At 40.7% G+C, this 25318-nt stretch overlaps 1 protein-coding gene across 6 annotated transcripts in view; it reads right to left on the bottom strand.

The window, feature by feature from the left end:
- Window positions 1-5233: 5233 nt before the first annotated feature.
- Window positions 5234-25318, bottom strand: part of PLCL1 (phospholipase C like 1 (inactive)) — a 319441-nt gene continuing 299356 nt past the window's right edge. For 5 of the 6 annotated variants that reach the window (XM_006117924.5, XM_075934260.2, XM_025182042.3 and 2 more), the window contains one exon: window positions 5234-6968. In XM_006117924.5, coding sequence (XP_006117986.3) covers window positions 6786-6968 — 183 coding nt within the window. In that variant the 3' untranslated portion in view covers window positions 5234-6785. The remainder of the gene's footprint in view (window positions 6969-25318) is intronic. The other variant, XR_331663.5, reaches the window with a different exon arrangement.

Raw genomic sequence — 25318 nt, 5'->3', positions numbered from 1 at the left:
CTTGGGCTGACCTTTCATAGCTCCTGACTTCTGGTCAAGTGATGTGCTGGGGCCGCCAGGGCTCTGGGATGGGCTCATGCCCCTCTGGGTCAGTGAGCGGCCACTCCGCCTCACTACAGACCTCCGTACAAACAGGAATAATATTTTTTCTCTAATCGCATCCAAATGCTATATATCAAGGACCTTATTTAGCTATATCTTCAGCTGCCATCTGAAAATAATTCTTGATCTGGTATATTCAATGTTCTAAAATCTTGATTACACTCAATTAGGGAAGTAACCCCAGATGATCTGTCAGGGTGAATCCGAGGATTAATGTAAAAATGAGCGGCAGCTCAGTCTTAGAAAGATCATATCTAGATGCACTGTAAGAGTACGTCTAGACTACATGGCTCCGTCGACGGAGCCATGTAGATTTGTTGTTTTGGCAAAGGCAAATGAAGCCGCGATTTAAATGATCGCGGCTTCATTTACATTTACATGGCTGCGGCGCTGAGCCGACAAACAGCTGATCAGCTGTTTGTCGGCTCGCGCGCTAGTCTGGACGTTCCCCCTGTCGACATCAAAGCCCTGATCAGCTGTTTGTCGGCTCGCGCGCTAGTCTGGACGTTCCCCCTGCCGACATCAAAGCCCTGATCAGCTGTTTGTCGGCTCAGCGCGGCAGCCATGTAAATGTAAATGAAGCTGCGATCATTTAAATCCCAGCTTCATTTGCCTTTGCCTATGTGTCTAATCGACATGCCTCTGCCGACAGAGGCATGTAGTCTAGACACAGCCTAAGTGTCTGTAATACGCTGAAGGACTTATTACATTCATTAACTAAGAGCAATTTGTGGACTACAAACGCCAGACTTGAAGTACATGATTAGGTAATGATAGAAATGTAGCCGTGTTAGTCTGGGGTAGTTGAAGCAAAATGCAGGACAATGTAGCACTTTAAAGACTAACAAGATGGTTTATTAGATGATGAGCTTTCGTGGGCCAGACCCACTTTGTGTCTCAACACTGGTCTGCTTTTATTGCCAGACAATCTCACAACGGCCGTCACACCACTGCGGAACACATGGTGGTGCTGTCACATCACTGGGGAAGGAGGAGATGGCTCTATCACAGGAAGGACAAGGGCAACAGGTTATTTCTAGCAGCAGTAAGTGCTCCACCGCTCCTCCCAATCCTCCTGCTGTGGTTCTGGAGAATTGTTATGCTGCCCTGGCTATGAGAGGTGAGGAATCACCCCTCAGGGTGGAGGAAGAGAAGCCATGTACCTCTCGAGCTGAGAGGTCTGCAGCCACCACACCCAGAGGAAACATAGGTTAATAGTGGTTGGACACTTCTGAGGGGGACAGAGTGCCATGAGGACACTATGATACTCTGCAAGGTCTGACTCTCAGCAGATCAGAAGGGACTCCAGGCCTGTGGGAATGTGGGTGAAGGAATTTGGAGTGCAGATGGTGTTCTTATCATACCCCTGCTCTCTCCCCTCGACAGCCATGTTGTTTTGAGTCAGTGTTCTTTGCTGGTCCAGCCAGGGAAAAAACCTTCTGATAACTCTCACCATGGTTAACAGAATACAGAATTGTTCTGGCTCTTCAGAAGAATGACACAGGGAGAGCAGAAGAGGATTCAGCTCACACAACCCTGACCATGGTACCTGTCAAGCTCCTCCTAAACAGAGAAATCAGACTAGCTGTAGATTGATTTGGAGATATAAGCACAGTCCCTCCATTAGAAATGTTTTTCCCCTATCACGTTTTTCTCATTCCTCCTAAGAAATGAAAAGACCTCTAGATGTGAAAGTCCAGTGCCTGAAGTGATTATTCAACCTTTTATCCTCATCCTTTGCTATTGTTCTTTCCCCCTCTATATCTAATTTTAACAAGAAAAAGGCTCAGATATAGTAGTGACACGTTAATTACAATTGTAACATCTTGTGGTGCATCTCTTGTAGAAGTCTGTAGGAGTAACATACGGTACCATCATACATCAATCCTGAAATAAGTACCAGTGAAGAAGGAGCTCTCCTCCCTGACCTCTGCCTTCTGCTTCTTTTATACAACATTTTAGCTTTCAGCATCTTGTGTGATGACATTGTCTATTGCTCTGGGAATGAGATGGATTCCAAGGGAGCTATGACCTAATGTTTTAGTCTGAAGAGATAGACTGAAGAGATGGGTTATTATTCAGGCAAACTCTCTCTGATGACTGCAGTTATCTGATGACTATATTTAGAGAAATGAGACTAAAAAAGGAGGGATATACAGGGATCTGACATTTGCACTGAGATGCATTTGTATTTAGAAGCTGTAAGATTATTTAAAATCGTATAAACACATGAGCAAATAGCAACGAAAAAAGTAACAGCCATGTGACGCTTTCATTAATGTTAACTTGGCCCCATGTGATGAGAGTGCATATTAATTTCCATTGGCTGAGCTCAGGAGTAGGGCTACAGGCATATGACATTTTGTAAAAAAAACATTATTACAAAAGAGAGAGAGAGAGAGAAAGAGAGAGAGAGATGGGCAAGATCAGCACCGGAATGTACTAGCAGATGTGCATCCACTAACAGTTTTGGACAAACTATAATTGGTTTTACACAACAGCCAGAATTAATTGCACATATTGATACATGTTGCACATCACTCTCCTTGGTGTATTAGAGAGACAAGCTGGGTGAGGTCATATCTTTTATTGGGCTTACTTCTGATGGCGAAAGAGACAAGCTTTTTATTATGCTCTGTAGCATGTAAGTTTTTATTATGCTCTGTAGCATGTAAGTTTTTAAGAGGCTGCATTAGTGAGCAGAGGCAAATGAGAGAAGGGCCTGGGCAGGCCTGAAGATGAATCTCTGCTCTGTAGGTCCTATCCCCATGGTAGAGAGACGCATGGATGCTTCACCAGCCATGTGAGGCAGCTTCCCAACTGTTCTCCAGCCTGAAGAGAATTTCTCTGTCCCAGTCCCCTCTGCCTAACACCCAGTCTACTTGAGCTGAATTGAAGATTTGTCCTTTAATTTGCAATTTGATTTATGAACAGTAAAACTGTTATAAAAAGTGGATTAGAGGACTTTCCACTAATCTTCTGTCCCTGCTCCACATGGAGAGAGGGAGTCAAACATTGTTGAATGGTACCTGCTATTGCCAGCTTTAACCTGTTAACCAATCCCTTGTCTGTATTTTGCCACCCATGAAAGTTATAAAACCAGACGATGAGGAAAAACTTCAGCTTTTCAAGAAGTTTCCAATTGAGTTTTTCAAAAGTGAAAATTGATGGTTTTTTCATTTTCAAAGAAAGGGAAGAAGTTCTCTTCCGAAGAAGCACTTCTCTTTACATAGATCATTCCTAAAAGAAGTTGTCTTCATACCTGGAATAAAGTTAGCTTAACAAGTTTTGTTCTAGTTGATACACTAACCACTGAGCTCCAAGTTCTATTTGCCATATACAGGAGTCTTGTTAAAATTGTTAGAACAGAATCTGAGGGAAGAATTAGTCCATGCATGCTATTAACATTAATTTGGGCAGGGTTTTTTATTCCTTGACTAGCACCTATAATGAACCCCTACCTGAAGTCATAGAATCATTGTGTTGGAAGAGACCTCAGGAGGTCATCAAGTCAATTCCCAGCTAAAAGCAAGACCAACCCTAACTAAACCATCCCAGCTAGGGCTTTGTCAAACTGGGATGTAAAACCCCCTAGGGATGGAGACGCCAACACATTCCTAGGTAACCCATTCCAGTGCTTCACCACCCTCCTAGTGAAATAGTTTTTTTTCTAATATCCAATTTAGATCTTTCCCAGTGCAACTAGAGCCCATTGCTCCTTGTTCTATCATCTGTCACCACTGAAAACAGCCTCTCCATGCTCTTTGAAACCCCCCTTCAAGTTTTGATGAGTGCTATCAAATCTCTCCTCATTCTTCTCTTCTGTAGACTAAATAAGCTCAAATCCCTCAGCTGCTCCTAGTAAGTCAAGTGTTCCAGCCCCCTAATAATTTGTGTTGCCTTCCACTTCACCTTCTCCTGTGCAGCCACCCAAATATGACATTAGCCTTCTTGGTTACAAGGGCACACTGTTGACTCATATCCAGCTTTCCAGACACTGTAATCCCCAGGTCGTTTTCTGAAGAACTGCAGCTTAGCCATTCGGGTCTCATCTTGGGATTCTTCCATTCCAAATGCAGGACTCTGCAATTGTTCTTGTTGAACCTCATCAGATTTCTTTTGGCCCAGTCCTCCGATTTGTCTAGGTCACTCTGGTCCCTTATCCCTACCCTCCAACATATCTACCTCTCCCCCTAGCTTAGTATCATCAGCGAATTTGATGAGGGTGCAATCTATCCCCACATGCAAGTCATTAATAAAGATGTTGAACAAAACTGGCCATTTGATCACTACCTGTTGAGCCCAACGAGGTAGCCAGCTTTCTATCCACCGCCTTTCCCATATCCTCGGAACCAGTTACCTCATGATAGAAGACTATCAGGTTGGTCAGCCATGACTTGCCTTTGGTGAGTCCATGTTGACTATTCCTGTTCACTTTCCCCTCTTTCAAGTGCTTCAAAATAGATTTCTTGAGGATCCCCTCCATGATTTTTTAATGGACTGAGGTGAGGCTGACTGGTCTGTTGTTCCCCAGCTTCTCCGTCTCTTTTTTTAAAGATGGGCACTAAATTACCTTTTTCCAATCATCCAGGACCTCCCCCGATCACCACAAGTTTTCAGAGATAATGGCCAATAGCTCTGCAATCACATCAGCCAACTTTCTCACTATCCTCAGATCTATTAAATCTGGCCTTATGGACTTGTGCATGCCCAGCTTTTCTAAATAGTTCTTAACCTGTTCTTTCTCCACTGAGGGGTGCCCACCTCCTTCCCATAATGTGCTGAAAACTGACTTTGTCTGTGAAGATGGAGGGAAAAAAAGCATTGAGTACTTCAGCTTGTCCCACGTTATCTGTCACTAGGTACCCTCCCTCATTCAGTCACACAGGGAAACTATAATACACATATACAGAAATCAAAGACCTAAATGACTAGTTAACAGAGTTGGGGTGGGGCGGGGAAGGATACCTGTTCTTACTATGTATAATCAAGTTTCAGGCATACTTAGTTATAACCCTTTAAATAATGGGATTCAAAACAGAAGAGAACATTATTATGTACAACTCACCCAAATTCTCACAGTTTTTAGTATTTGCCTTCTACGTAAAATCACTTAAAACATGGGCTAAAGTTGTTTCATAGCTTTACTCTCTCAGTAATGTGCAACAAGAACATAATAGTGTTATTAAGAAGTCAAAAATAACTTAACACAGTAACTATATACGATTTTCAGATGGTCAACCTTTCAACATTTAACTGAGTTCAGAAAATGAGCACATTTGTTAATAAAATTAATTTAAAAAATAGCTTTTCAAAATAAAAGCAATCCTTCAAATAAATATAGTCTTTTATATCCAGAGAACACTGAATTTTTGCTAGAGATAACGCAAATAACTACACTTAAGCACAGTAATGAAAAGACCGAAATGAACACCATGAGAATATATGAGCGGAATCTTATTAAGGATGACAGGATGAGGATTCGCTGGTTGTCCATCTCCTCTGCCTACCTTAAATGACAGCACAACAGAGTTAATTCTCAACACTACCATAAGAATTTCTTGCGTAATGACATTTATAATGGCTGCACAAGAATGCTGGCACCCTGTTTTTTTCAGCCATTTCTCTATACTGTATATTTAGCAATTCCGCAGTCTGACTTCAAGTCTCTAGCACAGCATGTTTCTTAAAACTACAGTCAAATCCTGCTTACCTTGTGCAACTGCCCTAAATGGGATCACTGGTATGAATAAGGCAAGAAGAAATTGACCCATTCTCTAAATTTCATATAAGGCTCACAATTTATGAAGTCTATAATCTTCATTCAAATATTGACATTAATAAATATTTCAGAATTACTGAAGATCACTGTCATTTTATTTTATCCTGGATGAATACTCACTATTCTCACTTCATAAGATGGTAGAAGTGGTGTTTATTATTACAGAAATTAAATGAATTTCTGCAAAGATCATAATTGTTCTGTAGAGCAAAAATGTAGTACTGACTTTCTTGAATGAAAGAAGTTAACAATTTCTTACATTACTATGTACTATCTGAATGTATATGTAGAGTGACTAACTAAAATTCAATGAAATGTCCATCTGAAATCTAATAAGGATCTATCTAGAAATTCTGTTCAATATTTCATTTACTTATTTTTAATTGATCATTAAAATGATGTTGAGGATTTATAGCAATCCATTAATTTCACCCTTGCAACAAATGAGTATTTGTTAGTGAAATCTATTTTGTTTAATTTAAACAGAATATATTAAAAGTTGTAAATTAAATGACAAAGGCAGGAAAGTCAAATGGAGCACAAATCTGATACAATAAGTATTCTATTTGTTTTGATCAGAATTAACATGTCTGTTCAAAGAGGACAAAAGAATAAATTAGTAAATGGATAAAGCAACTCTTAAATGGGCTATTCTGGATTCCATACACACATTCTCTCTCTCTCTCTCTCTCTTTCATACTCTCCACCCATTCCTTGAATTTATTAGAAATTTCACTATTAAAGATTTTAACTTAGATAAATTAACTGCATTAAAATACTGACATTGTGAGGGTTTTAATACTTCCAACGCCCGGCGAGAAGGCATTCCCATGTGAATTTTGAAATGCTTTAAAAATATAGCTATTGAAATATATGACAGATATGACAACTCTGCTTTCTCTCACAGTCTGCCATTCTCATCCCCAGTATCCTTCTCCTGTATTGCCTCCAGACATCGTTTTGACTTTGCATCAGTGTTTCCACTTCCAGTTTTGCTCAGTCCACATGACAAGCAGGCCAGCTGGATCTGCTTCATATTCTCTATGGCTTCATTCTTGGCATTCTTCAACAGGTCTCCTTGGCCCTAGGAGTATATACAAACACATTAAGAAGAAAAAAAAAGCACAAATAATATAGAGAGTTAAGAACTTAAAGTGAAGCTGCTGTTCTAATGTCCTTGTTAAAATTATTTTTTATGATGGATCGCAGTTTAAATTCATCCAGCTCTGCTTCGATCCCCCTGTGGGGCCTACTATTAATTTCAGCACAGACAGAAGGGAATGAAATAATCTGGCAGCTTTTTAAATGCACCATACCTTTAGCCAACATAAAAGGCAGCTGGGCCGGGCCAGCAGATTCAAATCTTATAAACTATGAATTAGAGAGACAGGGTGGGTGAAGTAACATGACACTACCTTCTGTTGGGGAGAGAGACTAGCTGTTGAGCTTTCACAGAGCTCTTGCTTCAGGTCTGGCAACAGAGGGTGGTCCCATGAAAGGTATTACATCAGTCATCTTGTCTCCCTAATTTCATGGGTTCAACATGGCTACAACAACAATAAAAAATATTTATTGTCACGAGCGGGATTGTACGGTCACTTATGCCTTTTTCGAACTAGTACACTGTTCTGTGGACAATGTTCCTAACTGGCTGAAGGGTCAATGTATTTAGGTGAACCCTTGGGGAGTGCAGAACCCAAGGGCCCCATCAAACCACAACAGCAGTTTGATAAACTGATCTCAAGGGAGCAGCAGCAAAGGAAAAAGCCTTGTCTTTATTAAGAAAAAAAATTTAATTTGATTTAACAACAACTAGCTAGGAGTTCTTTCACATAGACGGCAAATCAATACATTTTAGTAGTCCTGCCTGTTTACACCCAGGCCAGTGAGAACTTAATTGAATCAACAGAAGGTTGTTCTCTTCAGTTTTGTCACCAATATATGTACTGGAACAGTGATTCTGCAAAACCAGGTCAACCACACTGGCCCTGCAAGTGACTCCACTACTCCAGCCTTTGAAACGTTAGATCTTAAATTAAAAAGTTTAATCATCCCAAATCGTATGGGTGGGATAAACTGGAAAAAGGATTTCATTAGAATTTTAGTACTAATGAAATCCTTCCCACATAGCCCATTAATACTCCTTAGTCATGGCTGGCTAATCCAGTTCTAAGCCTCTCATCAACAAAGGTGTATTGACGAGATTTGCAAAACACATTTCTGTGCACCATGCTGGATATAGTTAACCCGTTTCATGTCTCACTTTCCGGCAGACTACCAGGAACCCAGGATTTGATGCACAAAAAGCTTCTTTTATCCATTTCAAAACACTTTAAAAGTGAAGTCAGATTTTAAACTTCAGAGAAAATGCCAATCTTCAAACAATCAATTGGGTATCTCATTGTTAGTCACAGACACAATTATGAACAATTAAAATTTTTGAAGATTACACACAAAAATAACAACAAAAAGAGGCCACTGAGAAATGATAATTAGAGAAGTTACAACGTAAATTAAGTTTACTCTTTGATCTATACAAGATCATCTGAACATGTAAACTGTGATTTTAAATAAAAATATGAAGCATTATTTAAAAAAAAAAACCAACAATCTTGCTACCAGAATTACACCTTTTGACTGCTTAGTGAACATAATGTGGTCTTCCCTATGAACATTAAAAACTAGTCATCTACCAGGAAGAACACCTGTGCATCTGTATTTCTTTTTTAGTTTTCTTACTACAAATGCATAATGTTGATGCCTATAACATTTGGAAACCATTTAACCCCATCTGAAAGTTTATAAATACAAAATCACAACTTGATAGAGAACAAGGAGAAATACAATTTTAAAAAAAATGATGTTTCAGGAAATAGTGGGAGCATTGAAAGATTCAGTGTTGCTATTTCCGGACACTTCCGTTATCCCAAAATAGTGCTACAGTCTAGACGTACCCTCAGTGTCACACAGTGTAGAACACACACACTTATAATATCCTTGTTTCCTTCAAAATCTGTCCAAAAGGGAGTGGAAAGTTCCAAACATTCTGAAATTAATATTGATATTTTAAATTTTGTGAAGTGACAAGAATGTGAAACTGGCGCTGCAAAAATAAATAAATAAATAAATAAATAAATGCAGGAGATTCTGCTAGATATTAAAATGAAGTGCTGTCACAAGCTTGAGTCGATCTCTTTAATGTCAACATCAAACCAAGTGCAGCTTTAGATACATCATTCCATAGAGCTGTTTATATTTGCATTCAAAGTGAAAAGATTTCCACTTGCTTTTCTTGTAAAACCATTTTATTAGTTACAGTTTCCAAAAATCATTAAGCAGTTATGCCAAATTATAAATGGAAGTTCCTTTAAAATGTAAGTGAACACTGAAAGTGGTAGGATAACATTTATGAGCATGCCCTAGATTGGGACATAATGGTGCTTCAAGCTTCCAATTTTCTAAGTCATCACCCACATAAAGGGCCATATTTTCCACTGTAATTCTGGCATCCTGAAACAGGTGACATTCTGCAGCTCCTGCAGATAGAGGTCTGGATGATTTCTCTGGGGTGAGGGTTAAAGATTGTGGTCCAGGGTCACACTGAAGCTGAGAGGTTTTTGCCGTTGATTTCAATGGGATCAGGATATCACCTCATGAGTTTCAGTGTTCATGCACCTTGAACCAGATCCATCCAGTCATATACAGATTTTCAAATGCAGATTATTACTATTAGGAGTAATTGGCATGGGGAGTAGTCTGGGTCACATGGGAATCGGAATACACTGATGCTGCTTTTTCTGCATTACTGTGTGCCCATGACAAGCTAGTTATGCCATTTTGTAAGCCAAGAATTTAGCCCATTGTACATTACATAATGAACAGCAGGAACAAGAATTGGATGACAAGTTTAAAAGCTGAACAAACTCACCAGGGAATCCTGCCCAGTAAAAAGGAAGCTATACATTTATAAGTGAGCCCTAAACAACGTGCTTTTTCAGCTCCACAGCTCCAATACCATGCACATACCACAGACGCTAGGGGCAGGAGATATTCTAATGAAGATTTAGGGGCACATTTTTAAAGGTGGTTAGAGAACAAATATGCAGATAGGGTTCTACTGGGCTTTTCAAAAGCTCCTAACTCTCTTTGAAATAAGTAGGATTTAGATTTCTAGGCACCTTTGAAAACCTCACTAGTGGACTAGCTGAACCTAAAGTGCCTAAACACCTTTTTTAAATCTGTCCCTAACAGACTCTACATACCATCCCTACACCTACGCAAGCCAATATTTGTATGCCATCTGTATTTTGTGAGTTCTTACAGGACAAATCATATGTAAAATGGCAGTAAACCCTGACCAGAACCCTTCATATGTTCAAAGGGTGACGACCCCAGCACCTCTGTTTGGTATTCAAAAGCACTAGCTAGATATGGGTGACCAACAGGCTGCCAGGCGAGTGAGATATCACAATACTGCAAAGAACTCCACAGCTAACATTGCTCTGCCTGTCCCCTTCTGCAGCACTGTAACAGGCAGGATTTAGCCCACAGTGGTCACCAAGAGCTATCTTTCCTTTCAATGCAGCATGGTACATAACTTTGCACACTGTATTGTTTCAACCCTCGTAAACAAAAGCAAATAAACAATGGTAGCTGGCAGGGTTCAGCGCTGGTAAACAACATTTGGGAAACAATGGCAATTGGAAATGTCATTTTAGGCTAGTGCACGAGGGATTGATTGTCTCATTTCCTGATGACATGGACTTGTCCTGCTTGACAATGCAGGTCACTAAACAGATGTTAAGAATCAGATTTAATAAAAACCCCACAAAATATAGGGACTAAGGAGCTGTGTACTGTGCCTTACGAGGCACTGAGCTACAGAGTAAGAAAGCTCAATCCGACAGTTCTGGGAATATACTGCTGGATAAATTTACAAGATGGGAAGCTGGTGAGCAGCTAAGGTTTAAAGAAGTCAGCAAATAAAGTCTGCACCACAAACGTTTCCAAGAAGTGTGATCACACTTGTATAGGATGAAGACTGATCTTGTGATTAAAGGCACTAGGATTGGGATTCTAGATATCAGGGTTAAGTCCATGACCATGACCCAGACACTCTGCAGAACTGGGGAAAAGTTACTTCATCTGCCTGTGCCTTAGTTACCCCGGCTATGTAAGGGAGTGTGTGGGGCTAAAGTCAGTATTATTAACCGAGCAGAAGGTAAATGCAGTGACTAAACCACATACTGGTAAGTGCCTAAAGAGAAAGAACAGTGGCATCAACTGAGACACAATTTACCGATTTCTGGGTACCTAATAACTATACTAAGGTTCATGTCAGAACATGAACCTAATCTGAGTTTGTTCAGAGTAGCATGAAACATCTGGATACTGTAATTGTTCATGCTACAATGCAGCCCATCTAATGTCTGATACTTGGCTTTATCAGTAATCTGTTACCAATTCGGCCATAATGGTGTCAGTCTGCCTCATCTCACTGCTACATGCCAACACTACAGTTCCCCATGTAACCCTTTTAAATATGTATTGGTGCTTCAACCTTAGCATTTTTATGGTATTTGCATTTGACTATTACAATTTGCCAGTAAGCCCAACCTCAGTTTTAAACAGTGTTTTGAAGGTTATGATTTGATTTATATCTAACGTAATTATGTGGGTATGCACACATACAAAAATATAAACTTGTGTCCAAAATTAATTTAGAGATTTGATTTTTACCACCTTTAAGCTATACTTTTATTCAACATCTGACCTGAGGCTGCTTTTTTTTGAGAGAGAGAGCGAGAGAGAGAGAGAGAGAGAAAAGGGGGGCATCCCAAACTGCTAATTGTTTAGGACCATGTTTTTTTTTTTTTAATAAAATAATTTCCACTCAGTAAGTGAAGTATGTGCTGTTGGCAGCCATCGATGGCAGTAAGAGTTTTGCCACTGACTTGAGTGAGTTCAGGTCCTGTGTCCATGGAAGACTCATAAGCAAATATCCCTAACACAGCAAGTTTTCCATAATGCTTTTCAACATATGAAAAGCCTTTCCTTCACCAGGATTATACTTTGAACTTGCAAAAAATAAATCTGTTTTTATTTCCTAATACATGCTATGGTGAAATTACATGGGCCCTTAGGTCTCACATCTGTTTAAATGACACACATGTAGGTCAACCTTTCCCAAAGGCTTGTCTGGCTGGGAAAAGTGGCATGCCCCTAGAAAGACGTTAGGACCAGGAATCCCCTAATTCAAATCCTGCAATTTCCCAGCCTGCCTTTTGAGTTCAGACTCAGTTCTAATCATCACTGTGGCTCTCCTGTCCGAACAGCTTGCACACTATTGTGCACACAAATATGACAAACAAATATGTAGCTAGCTTGAAATGAGATTGTTCTACAGCACATGGAATCTAAATGATGAGTAAATGTCAACATTAATTTGCAAGATTATTAAAGAATAAAATAACATTCTTGTTTGGGTAGGGAGCTAGGCCCAACCTTAACTGAAAAGAAAATCCTTTAGTTATGAGAGGGAAGATCTCTTACATGCAGTGGTGCCGCAGGGCAGCTTGGGAATGCTGTCCAAGAGATGAACTATCATCCTCTTGCTATCCATTCCAAGATGAAGGGAATTTTCAGCCTGACTGGTGTTATCAGCCCACTAAACCGGTTTACACCTAAAATGCCCAGCCCACTTTTATACAATGTCCCTTGCTGTACCAGTCTTCTGCCCCTTCCCAAGTTATTGCCTGGAGGTCTGAACTGAGTTGGCATCTTTCCCATAAGCTTGACTACCATGGTGATCAAGTTAGGTGGGGTTCAGGCTCCACCTGGGTATTGGTGTTACTTTGTTCCATCTGCGTAAGACTGGAGGTTTTGCAATTCTATGGCCTGTGTAAGGCAGGAGGTCAGACTATGTCGTCATCATAATCCTTTTGGCTTTAAAATGCATGAGTCTAAAACTGGTGTTATGTTAAGCCCATACAAGAATGGAAAACACCATATAGAATAAAGGATAGCCCTGAAGCTGGGGCTGTGTCTTCACATGGGTTTGTTCAGGACCTAGCACAATGAAGCCCCACTCCTGACTGGCCTCTGGGTGTTACCAAAATATAAATGTGAAATAACTATTGTAATTAATAATGGCATGATGCCTGAGTCCTTCTAGCCTGTGCGTTCGTGGAGACAATTTTAGCTGTTTAGTCTTCTGAACCCATATTGAACACAGTTCTGTGTGGGCAGTTACAACAGTTTCCACATGCTGTGAGTGGGGGTGAATCTCTCACATTGAACAGGAGCAGCACAGGACAGATTAAATTCAATAGCTATTAAAAACAAAGCTTAAACTGATAGCCTGTGCTGTCTTTTGGTGTCTTCCTTTTCTTCCCACAGCAAAAGGTGCACATGGACATTTTTCTCACATCTCCCTGTTAATCAGGCCTAGGTTCAAGTCTTCTCTGAAAGGTCCACTCAAGGTATTCTGCTTGGCACTCAATGTATCTATCTTGGAAGGATGGCAGGAGGAGTGAAGCCTGTAGCTGTGGCCCTCTAGGAAGGCCAGATGATAGTTCATGAATTATTAATTATTATTATTATCTATTGCATCATTAAATAATCAGACTGTTACTATTGTTTATGCTTTACAAGTTTATCTTCGGGCAATGCTTCAAAATTTCTTTTGAATCCAAGAGCTAAAATATAATTCCATAAACTGTTTTTGAGATGCTGGAGAGAATCTAATTTTACATTTCTTCTAGAAATGAAATGTACCTACCAAAACTGAGCATATACTGCATTCATGTGTTTACCGATTGATCTATGTCTGAGTTTCCTTGGAATGTTTTTTTTTTTTAATAGCTGGTTAATTTGAGCAAGCCGAAGAAGCAAAAATGATTTTGAATCATCTGTCACAAGAAAATTAATGACAAACTTATCCCTTGTGACAGTGCTGTCATAATTCTAAAGATATCATAAAATATTGCTGTGGGGATTCTCTGTTTGAGAAGCCATCTGTCTGCTTTGAAAAACTGATTGTGAGCATAATCCATTTTTTGAAAAATGTCAGCAAAATTGTGTCAACACCTTAAACTAACTACTAGAAAGAATCTGGAGTAATTTTTAAAATATAATTAAACTGACATGACCTTTACAAATCAAAGTCATTGTCATATGCTCAGTGAACAGTACAGTCCTCTCTACTCTCACAAAAAGAGGAATCATTCTCTCAGGACAAAGAGAAATTGTGTTTGTCCATTTTTGGCATCTATCTCTCTTCATTCAGTTACTGATATCAGCAGTGTCTCTGAAAATAAATATAATAAGTGGGAAAAGGTTAAATTCAACATTTGGGAGGATCCTAAGTAAAGCTAAAAGTGATTAATCAAACCATTTTAGTTGGAAATTTAATCAAGCTTTCTATTTTTTTTCTTCTAGGAATAAAAGTGACAGAATATTAAATATGATGTTTCATATGCCAAACTACAACTATGGAATTCAAATATGGATTAATAATACTGCACAAACAGTACAGTATGTCAAGTTAATAGCTTGAGCCTTTGCTTTGATGGACAAATACTATTTAAAACACAGAAAGATCGTTTTACATAACTTTAAATGTTATTCAGTTTCAATGCCATTGTACAAAAGGCTTCAAGCAGTGTATTAACATGACTAGAAACACCTTCGTAATAACTAGAGATAGGCAAAATTGTGGGTTTCCATTTTTTTAAAACTTTGGCATTCTATAAAGTCAAACTAAATCAGCTGAGGTTCAGATTCTTCAGAATCTGAAGGTATAGTAGGAGGAAGATGTCAAGGTAAATGGTTTCAGTTTGATCAGTTTCTAATAAACACTTGAGTTCCTATTAAATGAATTAACCTTTGACATTTATATAATTGTGCCTTACCATCCTTTAAGCAGCCACTATTACTGACAATTCAGACTCCCACTAACAGATTACAGACCCCCCTGCCGCCCCAGAAACACACATTGTATTGTCAACAAAGAATGATACAATATTCAAGTGGCTTTCTACAATAACCATAAGCAGACTACAAAACAGTCTTTACAGCCCATACATTAATGTATTAAATACTGCACTGAGATTTGAAAGGCAAAGAGATCTTAAGGATGAATTTATTACCATTAAAATGTAAAGTCTTCGACAGCTGCATATTGAGTATTAGGATCTCTATGCCGTACAAAACTGACACTGTTACACAGTAAGCAGGCTAAGCAGCTGGCTGCTAGGGCCATTTTGTGGTCTGTTTATTGTTACAGCAGACGTTCTCCTATATACTGGTGAACGCATTCCTCAACAATGTATTAGGGGGGCTTTATATAATCCATTTCTAAGGGCCTGAGTAAACAAACAATAAGTGATTTGATTTTCCCTCCACTGTCCATCTCGCAGCAAGTTCATACCATAACTTTCACTTTTGCACAATAAGGAGGAAACTAACTACATATTGCTATTTAATCAGACAGTAAAACAGAGGTGGGCAATAATTTTTTGCTGGGGGCCACTTCAGAAATGTTTGAAGAGGTCCCAGGCTGCTCTGGAAGGGGTGGGGTCAAGTTACTTTCAGGCTTCCCCACCCACAGACCATGATTGGTCTGGGGGTGGGGAAGCGCCTTTGCCCCCTCCAGGGTCCCCCTAGGCACCCATGCCCTGGGCGGCGGGAGGAGACTTCACTTGCTCCCCTGCCCCCAGGCCAATCAGGATCTGGGGGCGGGGGAGCATGGGAAGTCTCCTTCCACCCTGCCCGCATGCTCCTCTCAGGGTGAGGGTAGGGTGGAGGAAACTTTGAGCACTCCCCCCCCTCGCTCCAAGGCCAATCAGGGCTTGGGGGCGGAGGAATGCGCAAAATCTCCTCCCACCCTGCCAGGAGCCTGCGGCACACCTAAGTGCTGGGTGCTCCTGGCAGAGTGGAGAAAACTTTGTGCACTTCCCCTCGCACCCAGACTCTAATTGGCCTGGGGGGGTGGGGAAGTGGCAGGGCCTCCACAGACTGGATCAACCCACTTGGCGGGCCGGATCTGGCCCACGGAGGCCCTTTTGCCCACCCCTGCAGTAAAATCATCATCAAAGAACCCAAGATTTTGGCTGAAGAAGCTTCACTGTAAAAGCCCAAGCATGAAAAGACAAATTATCAATAAAGTATTATGTCATTTTAAATTGCCCGATGTACACGGAGAAAGAGTAACACATTTAAAATAATGGTACAGCTTAACTATCAATGGTCAGAGAGCGGAAGGCAAAAAGTCCTATAGAAACTCCTGTGATATTTATAGATTCTGTACAGATGCTGAATTTACAGCAATGGTTCCATTTTCAAAGTGTTGTTCTGAGGATTTAACTGTGTTTAATTAATACTAGGGATGCATAGTTCAATCACCAAACAAGGTTTTGAAAATTTACTCCTAAACAGAAATCACAATTTTCAATGGCTACCAAAAGCCGATATTATTCCACTGCTTTTTTTCACAATCAAAATATGGAAAGCTATTGGTATGAATTTGATTTTAATGAATTCTAATTTTAAAACAGAACATTTCATTTTTTCAAAACTTCTGTGGAGCATTCATAGGTTTGTGTAGATATTCTATTATTATTTTAAACACTTTATTAAGACATTTATTTCTCTCTCTTTGATACAGATTGTGCTGTACTTGTTAAAACACAACAAAAAATCTGGAAGAAGAAAGAACATGTTTGTCTTACAAAGATGTGATGTCTAGAAAAAGGTGGAACATGGATTATTCCTAGGAATAAGGGCTGCAGGATCATAGCCTAGCTGTTTATTTTGTGGTATGTAAGCGTGACTAGGTTCTTGCACAAAATAAAAAGGCAAAAATAAAACGGGGGCAGGCTTGGACAATCACATTGGCTTGTGTACTATTCCGCATGCTAAACTAAGCAGCACTAACTTGCTACATTAGGTTCAGTATGGTATGAAAGGCATAGACCTGTGTCTCAGTATCACAAAGAAGGCCTTTTCAAATATTTGCAAAAATAAAGCTTTGTGATATTAATGACTGGAAGGAGTTTGCAATTTTTTCCAACTATTGCTTGCCTATTTCCTTTCCAATCTTTAAGAGTTGTATAAAATAAGCCATCAGAAGATGGATGTGTACAGCATTGACCAAACCGATTAAAACAAAAATTAAAATCTGAAACAATGCCATATGTATATTTATATAATAATGTGCTCTAATGGTAATCCCCATGCATGGATGGGCTTAATCCATTGAGATAATTACATAAATCAGACAATGTATAGTATAGTCCCACAAAAGAATGAGCCTGTAAAGTTTGTGATAGAGAAAATACAACCAATGAAGGGCAGTTACCATTGTATGAAATGTTATATCTCTGTAAACAAAAGTTGAAAGAGAAACTACACATGGACTATATATGTTTTCCCTGAGGCTGCGTCTAGACTGGCATGTTTGCGCAAAATCTTACCGCCTGTCTACACTGGCCGCAAGTATTTGCGTAAGAACACTGACTTTGTAATGTACAAAATCAGTGGTTCTTGCGCAAATACTCTGATGCTCCCGCTCAGGGATAAGCCCCCTTGGGCAAGTATTCTTGCGCAAAAGGGCCAGTGTAGACAGCAATGTTAATTTCTTGTGCAAGAAAGCCCGATGGTTAAAATGGCCATCAGAGCTTTCTTGCGCAAGAGAGCGTCTACACTGGCACGGATGCTTTTGCACAAAAGCAAATCTTTTGCGCAAAGGCACATGCCAGTATAGATGCTCTCTTGCGCAAATACTTTTAATGGAAAAACTTTTCCATTAAAAGTATTTGCGCAAAATCATGCCAGTCTAGACGCAGCCTGAGGGTTTTGATTGCAGACACCTTGTGAAAGTATGGTCAGCACAAAGGTTTTTAGCACAAATTCACAGAAGGAGTGCCAAGTTATAACCAGAGAACTGAATGGTATAGCAAGCGTGCAAGATGCTATTCCTGGGCATTTTTAAAATGCAACAGTAGTTTCCAGCTCTGTCCTCTGAAAAGATGTAAGAGAAAAGACTGGCATATGAAAAGCATGATTATAACATGGGAGAATTCATATATCACACTTGCACAGGTGATATGCATTAAAAAAAGATAAACTTTGTTTTTAAATACATGGTAGATTGTAGGCAGTGAGATAAATTATGCTACATGCTTCAAAAGGTGGATTTGGGAGTTTTTCAAAAAGTATCAGCATTGCTAATTAGTAAGAGTAGACTACAGAAGGCATGTGAGATGGAAAGTGAGTTAACAATAAGTTTATAATTTCACAAGATGATTATAGGTACAAACTGAAACATTTACATTCTATTTTAATTACATATGGAAATAAATACAACCCAAGTCTCTATTGATGTATATTTCATTCGTTGTCTGATTTCTTAAAGGTACCTCAACAGAGATGAATCTGAAGGAAGCCTAGCAAGAGATCTCTGATTTGATAAGATACAGGCTTTAAGAATGATAATATCCAGATGTGAATTTATTATTTTTTTATTCGGACCTTTTCTCGTTTGTTTGCAGACATGCCACCCGAGAGTGGCGTATTAAGGTACCTGAGAACAACAGTGAGCTACAGGGACTCCTTTCACTTCGCCCCTTTCCCTGATAAACACTGCTCTGCACACCCAGCATGACCAGACCCCGTAACCTCCCCTCCTGCCCACAGGATCATGGCTTGGAAGGCCCCTTCCCATGCATGCTTCTGAACCAACAGTGTGAGTCCAGATGCTCCTGACATCTCTGTGCACCTGCTGTACAGTGGCCACTGTAAAGCATATCTTTGGCCTTGCAGAGAACACATCTCCATTGTCTTTACAGAGACCTTCACTGTATGTTAACAGATTAGGATTAGGTTTTAACACAATGTATCTCCTGTAATGAGTGCCTTTGTAACTTTTCATTACAGGGAGAACAGCAGGCAGCTTGTACCTCTCCTGCTCCAGCAGCTGTCCATCTCACCGATTCGCAGGTGAAAATGGACAAGAGAAGACACGTTTAAGGAGAAAACATGATATGGAGGAATACGTTCCTGGAGGAGACACAGGTGGAGAGGATGGTGGAGATGGAGGAGAGAATGGCAGAGAGGCAGGACAGAATAGCAGAGCAACAGGACAGGAAAGCGTGTAGGGAGCTGTAAGCAAGGCAACAGGACGGCAGTGATGGAGTGCCTGGAGGTTAGCCTGGAGAACAGCCCCCGGCCAGGACTCCCTCCACACAGGCAAAATAACTTTCCCAGTTCCATAGCCTCCACCCCCACATACTCAACCTGCAAGGTGTTGGGAGGCAAAAGGCTGTCCTCACATTTCTGAGCCCTATCCCCCTTCTTGGTTTCCCATCATGGACTTCTTTTCTTTCTCTGCTATCTTCTCGAAATAAAAACACATGATCTCTGAACAACAATTTCTTCTTTGCTTCTACCACAGTGCTGGTGTGGGGGATTCCAAGCAAACACAGCAAATACTGGGCCCCTCATTGAGAGCAACGTGCATGACTTTCAAAACTGATCATTTATAAAACTTTCTTTCAAAGCCTCTCTGATTTGCACTGCCCTGCGCTGTGCTCTCCTTGTCACCCCGGTGTCTGGCTGCTCAAAATCTCTGACTAGGCACTCTGCCTCAACCTCTCTGCCCTGCCAGATAACGTTCCCCTTTGCTCACACAAAAGTTACGGAGCACACAACAGGCTGCCACCACAAAGGGAATGTTACTTTCAGTGTGGTACAACCTAGTCAGCAGAGTCCTGAATTTTCCCTTTAAGGCCCAAAAGCACATTCAACCACCATTCTGCACTTGCTCAGCCTGTAGTTCAACTGTTCCTTACTGCAGTCCAGGCTGCCTGTGTACAGCTTCATGAGCCATGGGAGCAAAGGGTAGGCTGGGTCGCCAAGGATCACTATTGGCATTTCCACATCTCTGATTTTGATTTTTTTTAAAATTCCCATTGGGGAAAACAATTCCAGTGTGCATCTTTCTGAAGAGGCAGGAGTTTCTAAAGATGTGTGTGTCATGCACATTTCTCAGCCATCCAGGAATTACAGACTGGCCAGCCTCACCTCAGTCCCTGGAAAAATCATGGAGGGGATCCTCAAGGAATCCATTTTGAAGCACTTGGAAGAGGGGAAAGTGATCAGGAATAGCCAACATAGATTCACCAAGGGCAAGTAGTGCCTGACCAACCTGATTAGCTTCTATGATGAGGTAACTGGCTCTGTGGACATGGGAAGGCAGAGGATGTGATATACCTTGACAACTGCAAAGCTTTTTATATGGTCTTCCTTAACTTGCTAGTATTCTTGCTAGCAAGTTAAGGAAGTATGGATTGGCTAAATGGACTGTAAGGTGGAGAGAAAACTGGCTAGATGGTCGAGCTCAGTGGATAGTGATCAACGGCTCATTGTCTGGTTGGCGGTTGGTATCAAGGGGAATGCCCGCAGGGTCAGTTCTGGGGCTGGTTTTGTTCAGGTCATTAATAAAGATGTTGAACAAGGGGATGGATTGCATCCTCTGGAATAGCTACTCACAGTGCATCACTCTCAAGGTCGATGGCAGTCTCCCTAATGGAGACACACTACTTGGAACTACGTTGAATTCTTCCCTGCAGGTGGGACACTGACCTTCAACTTTGCAAAATCAGGTAACCAGAAATCGACCTTAATAGATTTAACCTTATATAGTAGTCTAGATGTGGCTTAAGAAAGATATCTTACCGCAGCTCTATTACCTGACATGGTTTTGGGTGGTGGATGCCCACAATATGCATGGAATCTGCATGTATCCAGTAATATGCATGAGAATTCCATGTTCAAAGGTATAAAATGACTTTCAATGCCCAACTACAGTTTAAATGAAACTGAGGAATTTTTGTTAAAATCAAGCCAACCACTTCCACTCAGCCTTTGATTTGCCTAGTATAACCTCCTATTTACTAACTCCTTAATTCACCCAAATTAATTTCTTAGAACAAGGCTGTACAAGGTAGGTTACAACTCTCCGCTCACTGTGTAGTGGGCCCAGCTGGGCTAGAGCAGTCCCCACCCGTGGTACCATAGGCGGGTAGCCGCTCTGACTGGGCTGGGTGCCAGTTAACCAGTTACCCTGGTAAGCATACTGATAAAGCAATGCTTACCAGTAACCAGTTAACTGGTTATCTCTTTGTATTCCTAATAGCTGGATATTCCTCTTATTCATATAAAGGTCTAATATTTCTCAGAGTTCACCAAAGGGAGGGGTGAGCAATAAGTTTTGATCGGGGGCCACTCCAAGATTTTGGTAAGTGGTCAAGGCCACACTTTTCTATGAAGGGGATGCGGGGTCTGGGATGGAGGTTGGGTACAGAAGGGAGCTCTGGGTAGGAGACTGGGGTATAGGAGAGAGAGTGAGGTCTGAGAGGGAGTTTAGGTGAGGGAGGGGATTGTGACCTGGGACAGGGAATGGAGTGCAGGGTCCGGGATAGGGTATGGGTGCAGGAGAGGATTCTGGCCTGGGGGAGAGGTGTAGAAGGTGGTGCAGAGACTGGAAGGGAGTTGTGACCTGGGGGAAGGGAAGTGCAGAGGGTGATAACCTGGGGCAGAGTGCACGAGGGGGTGAGATGCCAGGTGCAGGCTCTGGCCCAGAGGTACTTACCTAGGTGGCCCCCAGCCAGCAGCCCTGCAGGATCCTGCTCCAGCTCCAGACCACTCAAAGCAGCTGGCTCCTCCACATGCCTCTCTGCATCATGTGCAAGAAAGGGTGACTTCCTGCTTTGATCCTGCTCCCAGCACAATCTTTGGAGCGCCCATTGGCCAGTTGTTTCCAATGCTGGATGCAGGGGCAGTGCACAAAGTCCAGTGCAGAGAGGTACCTGGAGCCACCAGCTATTTTGAACAGCCTAGGGTTGCTGCAGGCCTGAGGATCCCAGAGGGCAGGCTATGGGCTGAATCCAAAGACTGGATCTTGCCCACCCCGACTTAAGCTTTGGACCACAAATATATCTTGTGACAATGGTTCCACAGCCTAATCTTTCACTATGTGAAAAAGGAGTTACTTTTATCAGTTTTCAACTTGCCACCTTACAATTTCATTGAATGCTTCCTTATTCTTGTATTATGAGAAAAGTAAAACAAACATATCCCTGCTCCCTTTCTCTATTCACTATTTTGTATGCTTTTATCATGAACAAGCAAGGAAATTCTTGTTTATTTCATGGACTCAAAAGAACTAAAACATTTTATATTTCTTACCATTCAGACTCTTCAGAACTTTAAATAATTAAAACACATTTCAAAATTAAGATTTTTCAAAATATTTAGGTATTGTGGGCAGAATTTTAATAGAGATTCTCCGAAGAGCCAGCTGCCTTCGTACTCATGATCATAAATTTCCCTATTGCATCTACAGCAATTGCCTACTTGGAAAAATAACATTAAGAAAGTCAGTCTGTATTTTTAGCATCTTTTAATGTAATTTATCAAGAAGGAGAAGCAGCTCCCTGTAACCAGCAAGCTGTCTGTGGAGCGCCCAGGAAGGACTTTGCTGACCACAAGTGGTCTTAGACCACAATCTGAGAAATACTTAATTAGTGCAAAATTGTTTCCAGAATGACTTAAAAGGTAAAAATAAATAAAAAATATCTCCTGCTGTAGTACTGCACCACTGATTTTAAAGCCAAACTCTACTGAAATCAGTGGAGAGTTCTTATAAATCAACAGCACTACAAGGCTCCAGATCTGCTCTCTCTCTCTCTCTCTCTCAAGCAGTTTTGTTTTAGGGTTTTTTAAAGATATAATAAAAGTTGGCTTTTTAAAAAATGTCTTTTTTCCTTGTTGGTGTTTAAATTAAATTACCTCATATCAGACTGTCATGAGCAATGAATGTAAACATCTACCATCTGTAAGTGCTATGGCAGGAACTTTCTTTCTGAAATAACAGCATTAATTTGATGTTTTCAATATGCTGTGAAGTTCAGGGGAAGGGGGTTTTGAGAAAGAGAGAGAGAGAGAGAGAGAGAGAGCGAGCGCGGGAGGGAGAGAGAGAGAGAAAGAGGCTATGTCTAGACTGCATTCCTCTCTCAAAAGAGGAATGCAAATGAAGTCGATCAAAAATTCAAATGAAGCGCGGATTTACAAATGTCGCGTTTCATTTGTATAATCACGTTGGAGTACAGCTAGTTCAGATTAGAAGCCTAGTCCGAACTAGCTACTCCGTGCGGCATGGGGTTCGAACTAACCGGGATTTAAAAATGGCGGTGCCCGGCTTATGCAAATGAAGCCCGGGAAATTCAAATCCCGGGCTTCATTTGCAAGTGTGGTATGCCTACATTACCCTCCTACTTCGAAATAGGAGGTTAGTGTAGACATACCCATCTACACCAGTGCAAATTGGGAATAACTCCAAGTCAGTGGGGTTACACCAATGTAAAACCATAGCAAAAGGAAAATCTGGCAGAAAGGGTGGAATTTTCAATATGCTTGCACCTGTCTCTCTGAGCAAGACTACCAATGCAGAAAAGGCAAATATGCATTTGATTGTATTGTAGCTTAAAAAAAAATCCCTGAAAAAATAGCTGACTTTGTAGTCTTTAAAGGTCCCTAGACTTAGCACTTTGGCTTTTTGTTTATTGACTGCACAATTCAGGACTGTAACTCATAAATGAATGTTATTTTGGTAGTATCTTGCTCCCACTGATCTGAATATATCCCTAATATGGAGCAGAAACACCTGCTAAGGAAAACACACAGTGGAGTTTAAAGCTAGTAACTGGATCGGCTTAACTTTAATTGCACAAAACTATGCATATTCTTACTCAGTGTTAGCTGTATGGAAAAGACTATGCAAAGTTACAGCCACCAAACAAAGACTTAATTCCTACTTAGAGTAATGCTTAATTTCATGTGTGTGTGTGTGTGTGAATGTGTGTAGCTGTGCTTACATTTTAGTGAAATAACCTAATTATACTGAAATACAATTACGTCAGCCCGAGTGCTGGTCAAGTAATGAAGCATACTCACACAGTACTTATTCACATGTAAAGTTATGTATATGCTGATTGGGTCTTGGTATCTGGTTTGCATAATTACTGCCGTTATTACTGAATAGCCATACAGTTTGCAAATTGTTGTATTCTGATTGGCTGACAGCCACCATCAACTAATTACAGTGCAAACATTTGCAGAACTACTATTTATAGTGTGAAAGAGTTTTCAGTGACTATGTACTGGCTGTGCAAATCTCCCTTCTCTGGCACACAATCCCTCTGATGTATCTGCTCCCAAGCTCAATTTTCAAAGTATTTCTAATAAGAAACGTATGCTCTTTAGCTGAAGAAAAAAACATCAACATTTACATGAAGGGGAAAAGAAAGAAAAGCCGTTAAACTGCTGGAAAGGCAAATGTTTTAAATAGAGCTGAGAATAAATGACTGAATCATTTCCTTCCTTCACATCAAATCCTATTCCTACTGACTTCAATGGGAGTTTTGCTAATGACCTCAATAGAAGCATCACTGAGCCCTTTTCTCTGGTCACTTTACTTCCTCAGAGTCAGATTACAGTCACTCCCCGAGTTGCGAACTGTCAAGTTACGACTGTTCGCACTTACGACCAAAGCTCCAATGCAGCGGACGTATAGGCGGTCCCCGAGTTACGAACAGCGCAGTCGCATGTAACTCAATGGGGTCCGAGTTACAAACAGATCGAGTTACAGCCAAGTGTTTGGTTTATAACTCGTTCGTAACTCAGAGAGAAGCTGTATTCATAGAAGAGGCTTGTGACCATTAGAGAGGGAGCAATTGAAAGGAAACAGTGAGGGAAGAAGGAAAATGAGAAGGGTCAGAAGTAGACATGGCAGAAGATGAAAACTGAAAATATGGGGATGAAGTAACTAAGGGCACATCTATACAGCAGGGCGAAAGCCGAAATCAGCTATGCCACTTGAGCTACGTCAATTGTGTACCTGAAGTTGAAATAGCTTATTTCGGCTTTTGGCGCTGTCTACACAGCAGGAAGTCCGAGGTAGAGCACTGTTCCTCCGACTTCCCTTACTCCTTGTAAAATGAGGGTTACAAGAGTAGGAGTAAGAAGTCCTCCAGCTTGACATTATTTCAACATTATGTCGAAATAACTGCATGCTGTCTAGATGCGGACTATGTTATTTCAGAATAACATCAGTTATTCCAAAATAACACTGCTGTGTAGACATAGTCTAGTCTAACTGAATGTAGCACACACAAACAACCTGACTCAGGGAGCTCCTATGTTGATTGCATTACCTGTTTCATATTTATTATAATAAAACATAAATTGCTTCGTATAAACTAAGTCAAATTTCTAATCTGCCAGACTGCCACACAAAAAAGGGGGCTTGGCAGTAGTCGCTCAATGTTAATTCAGAATACAAAGGACCTTGTTAATAAACGTTCAAAGTAATTT

Source organism: Pelodiscus sinensis, chromosome 7 (assembly GCF_052426305.1).
Source record: "Pelodiscus sinensis isolate ZL-2025 chromosome 7, ASM5242630v1, whole genome shotgun sequence".
NCBI lineage: Eukaryota > Metazoa > Chordata > Testudines > Trionychidae > Pelodiscus > Pelodiscus sinensis.
This window is presented reverse-complemented; position numbering and strand designations above follow the sequence as displayed.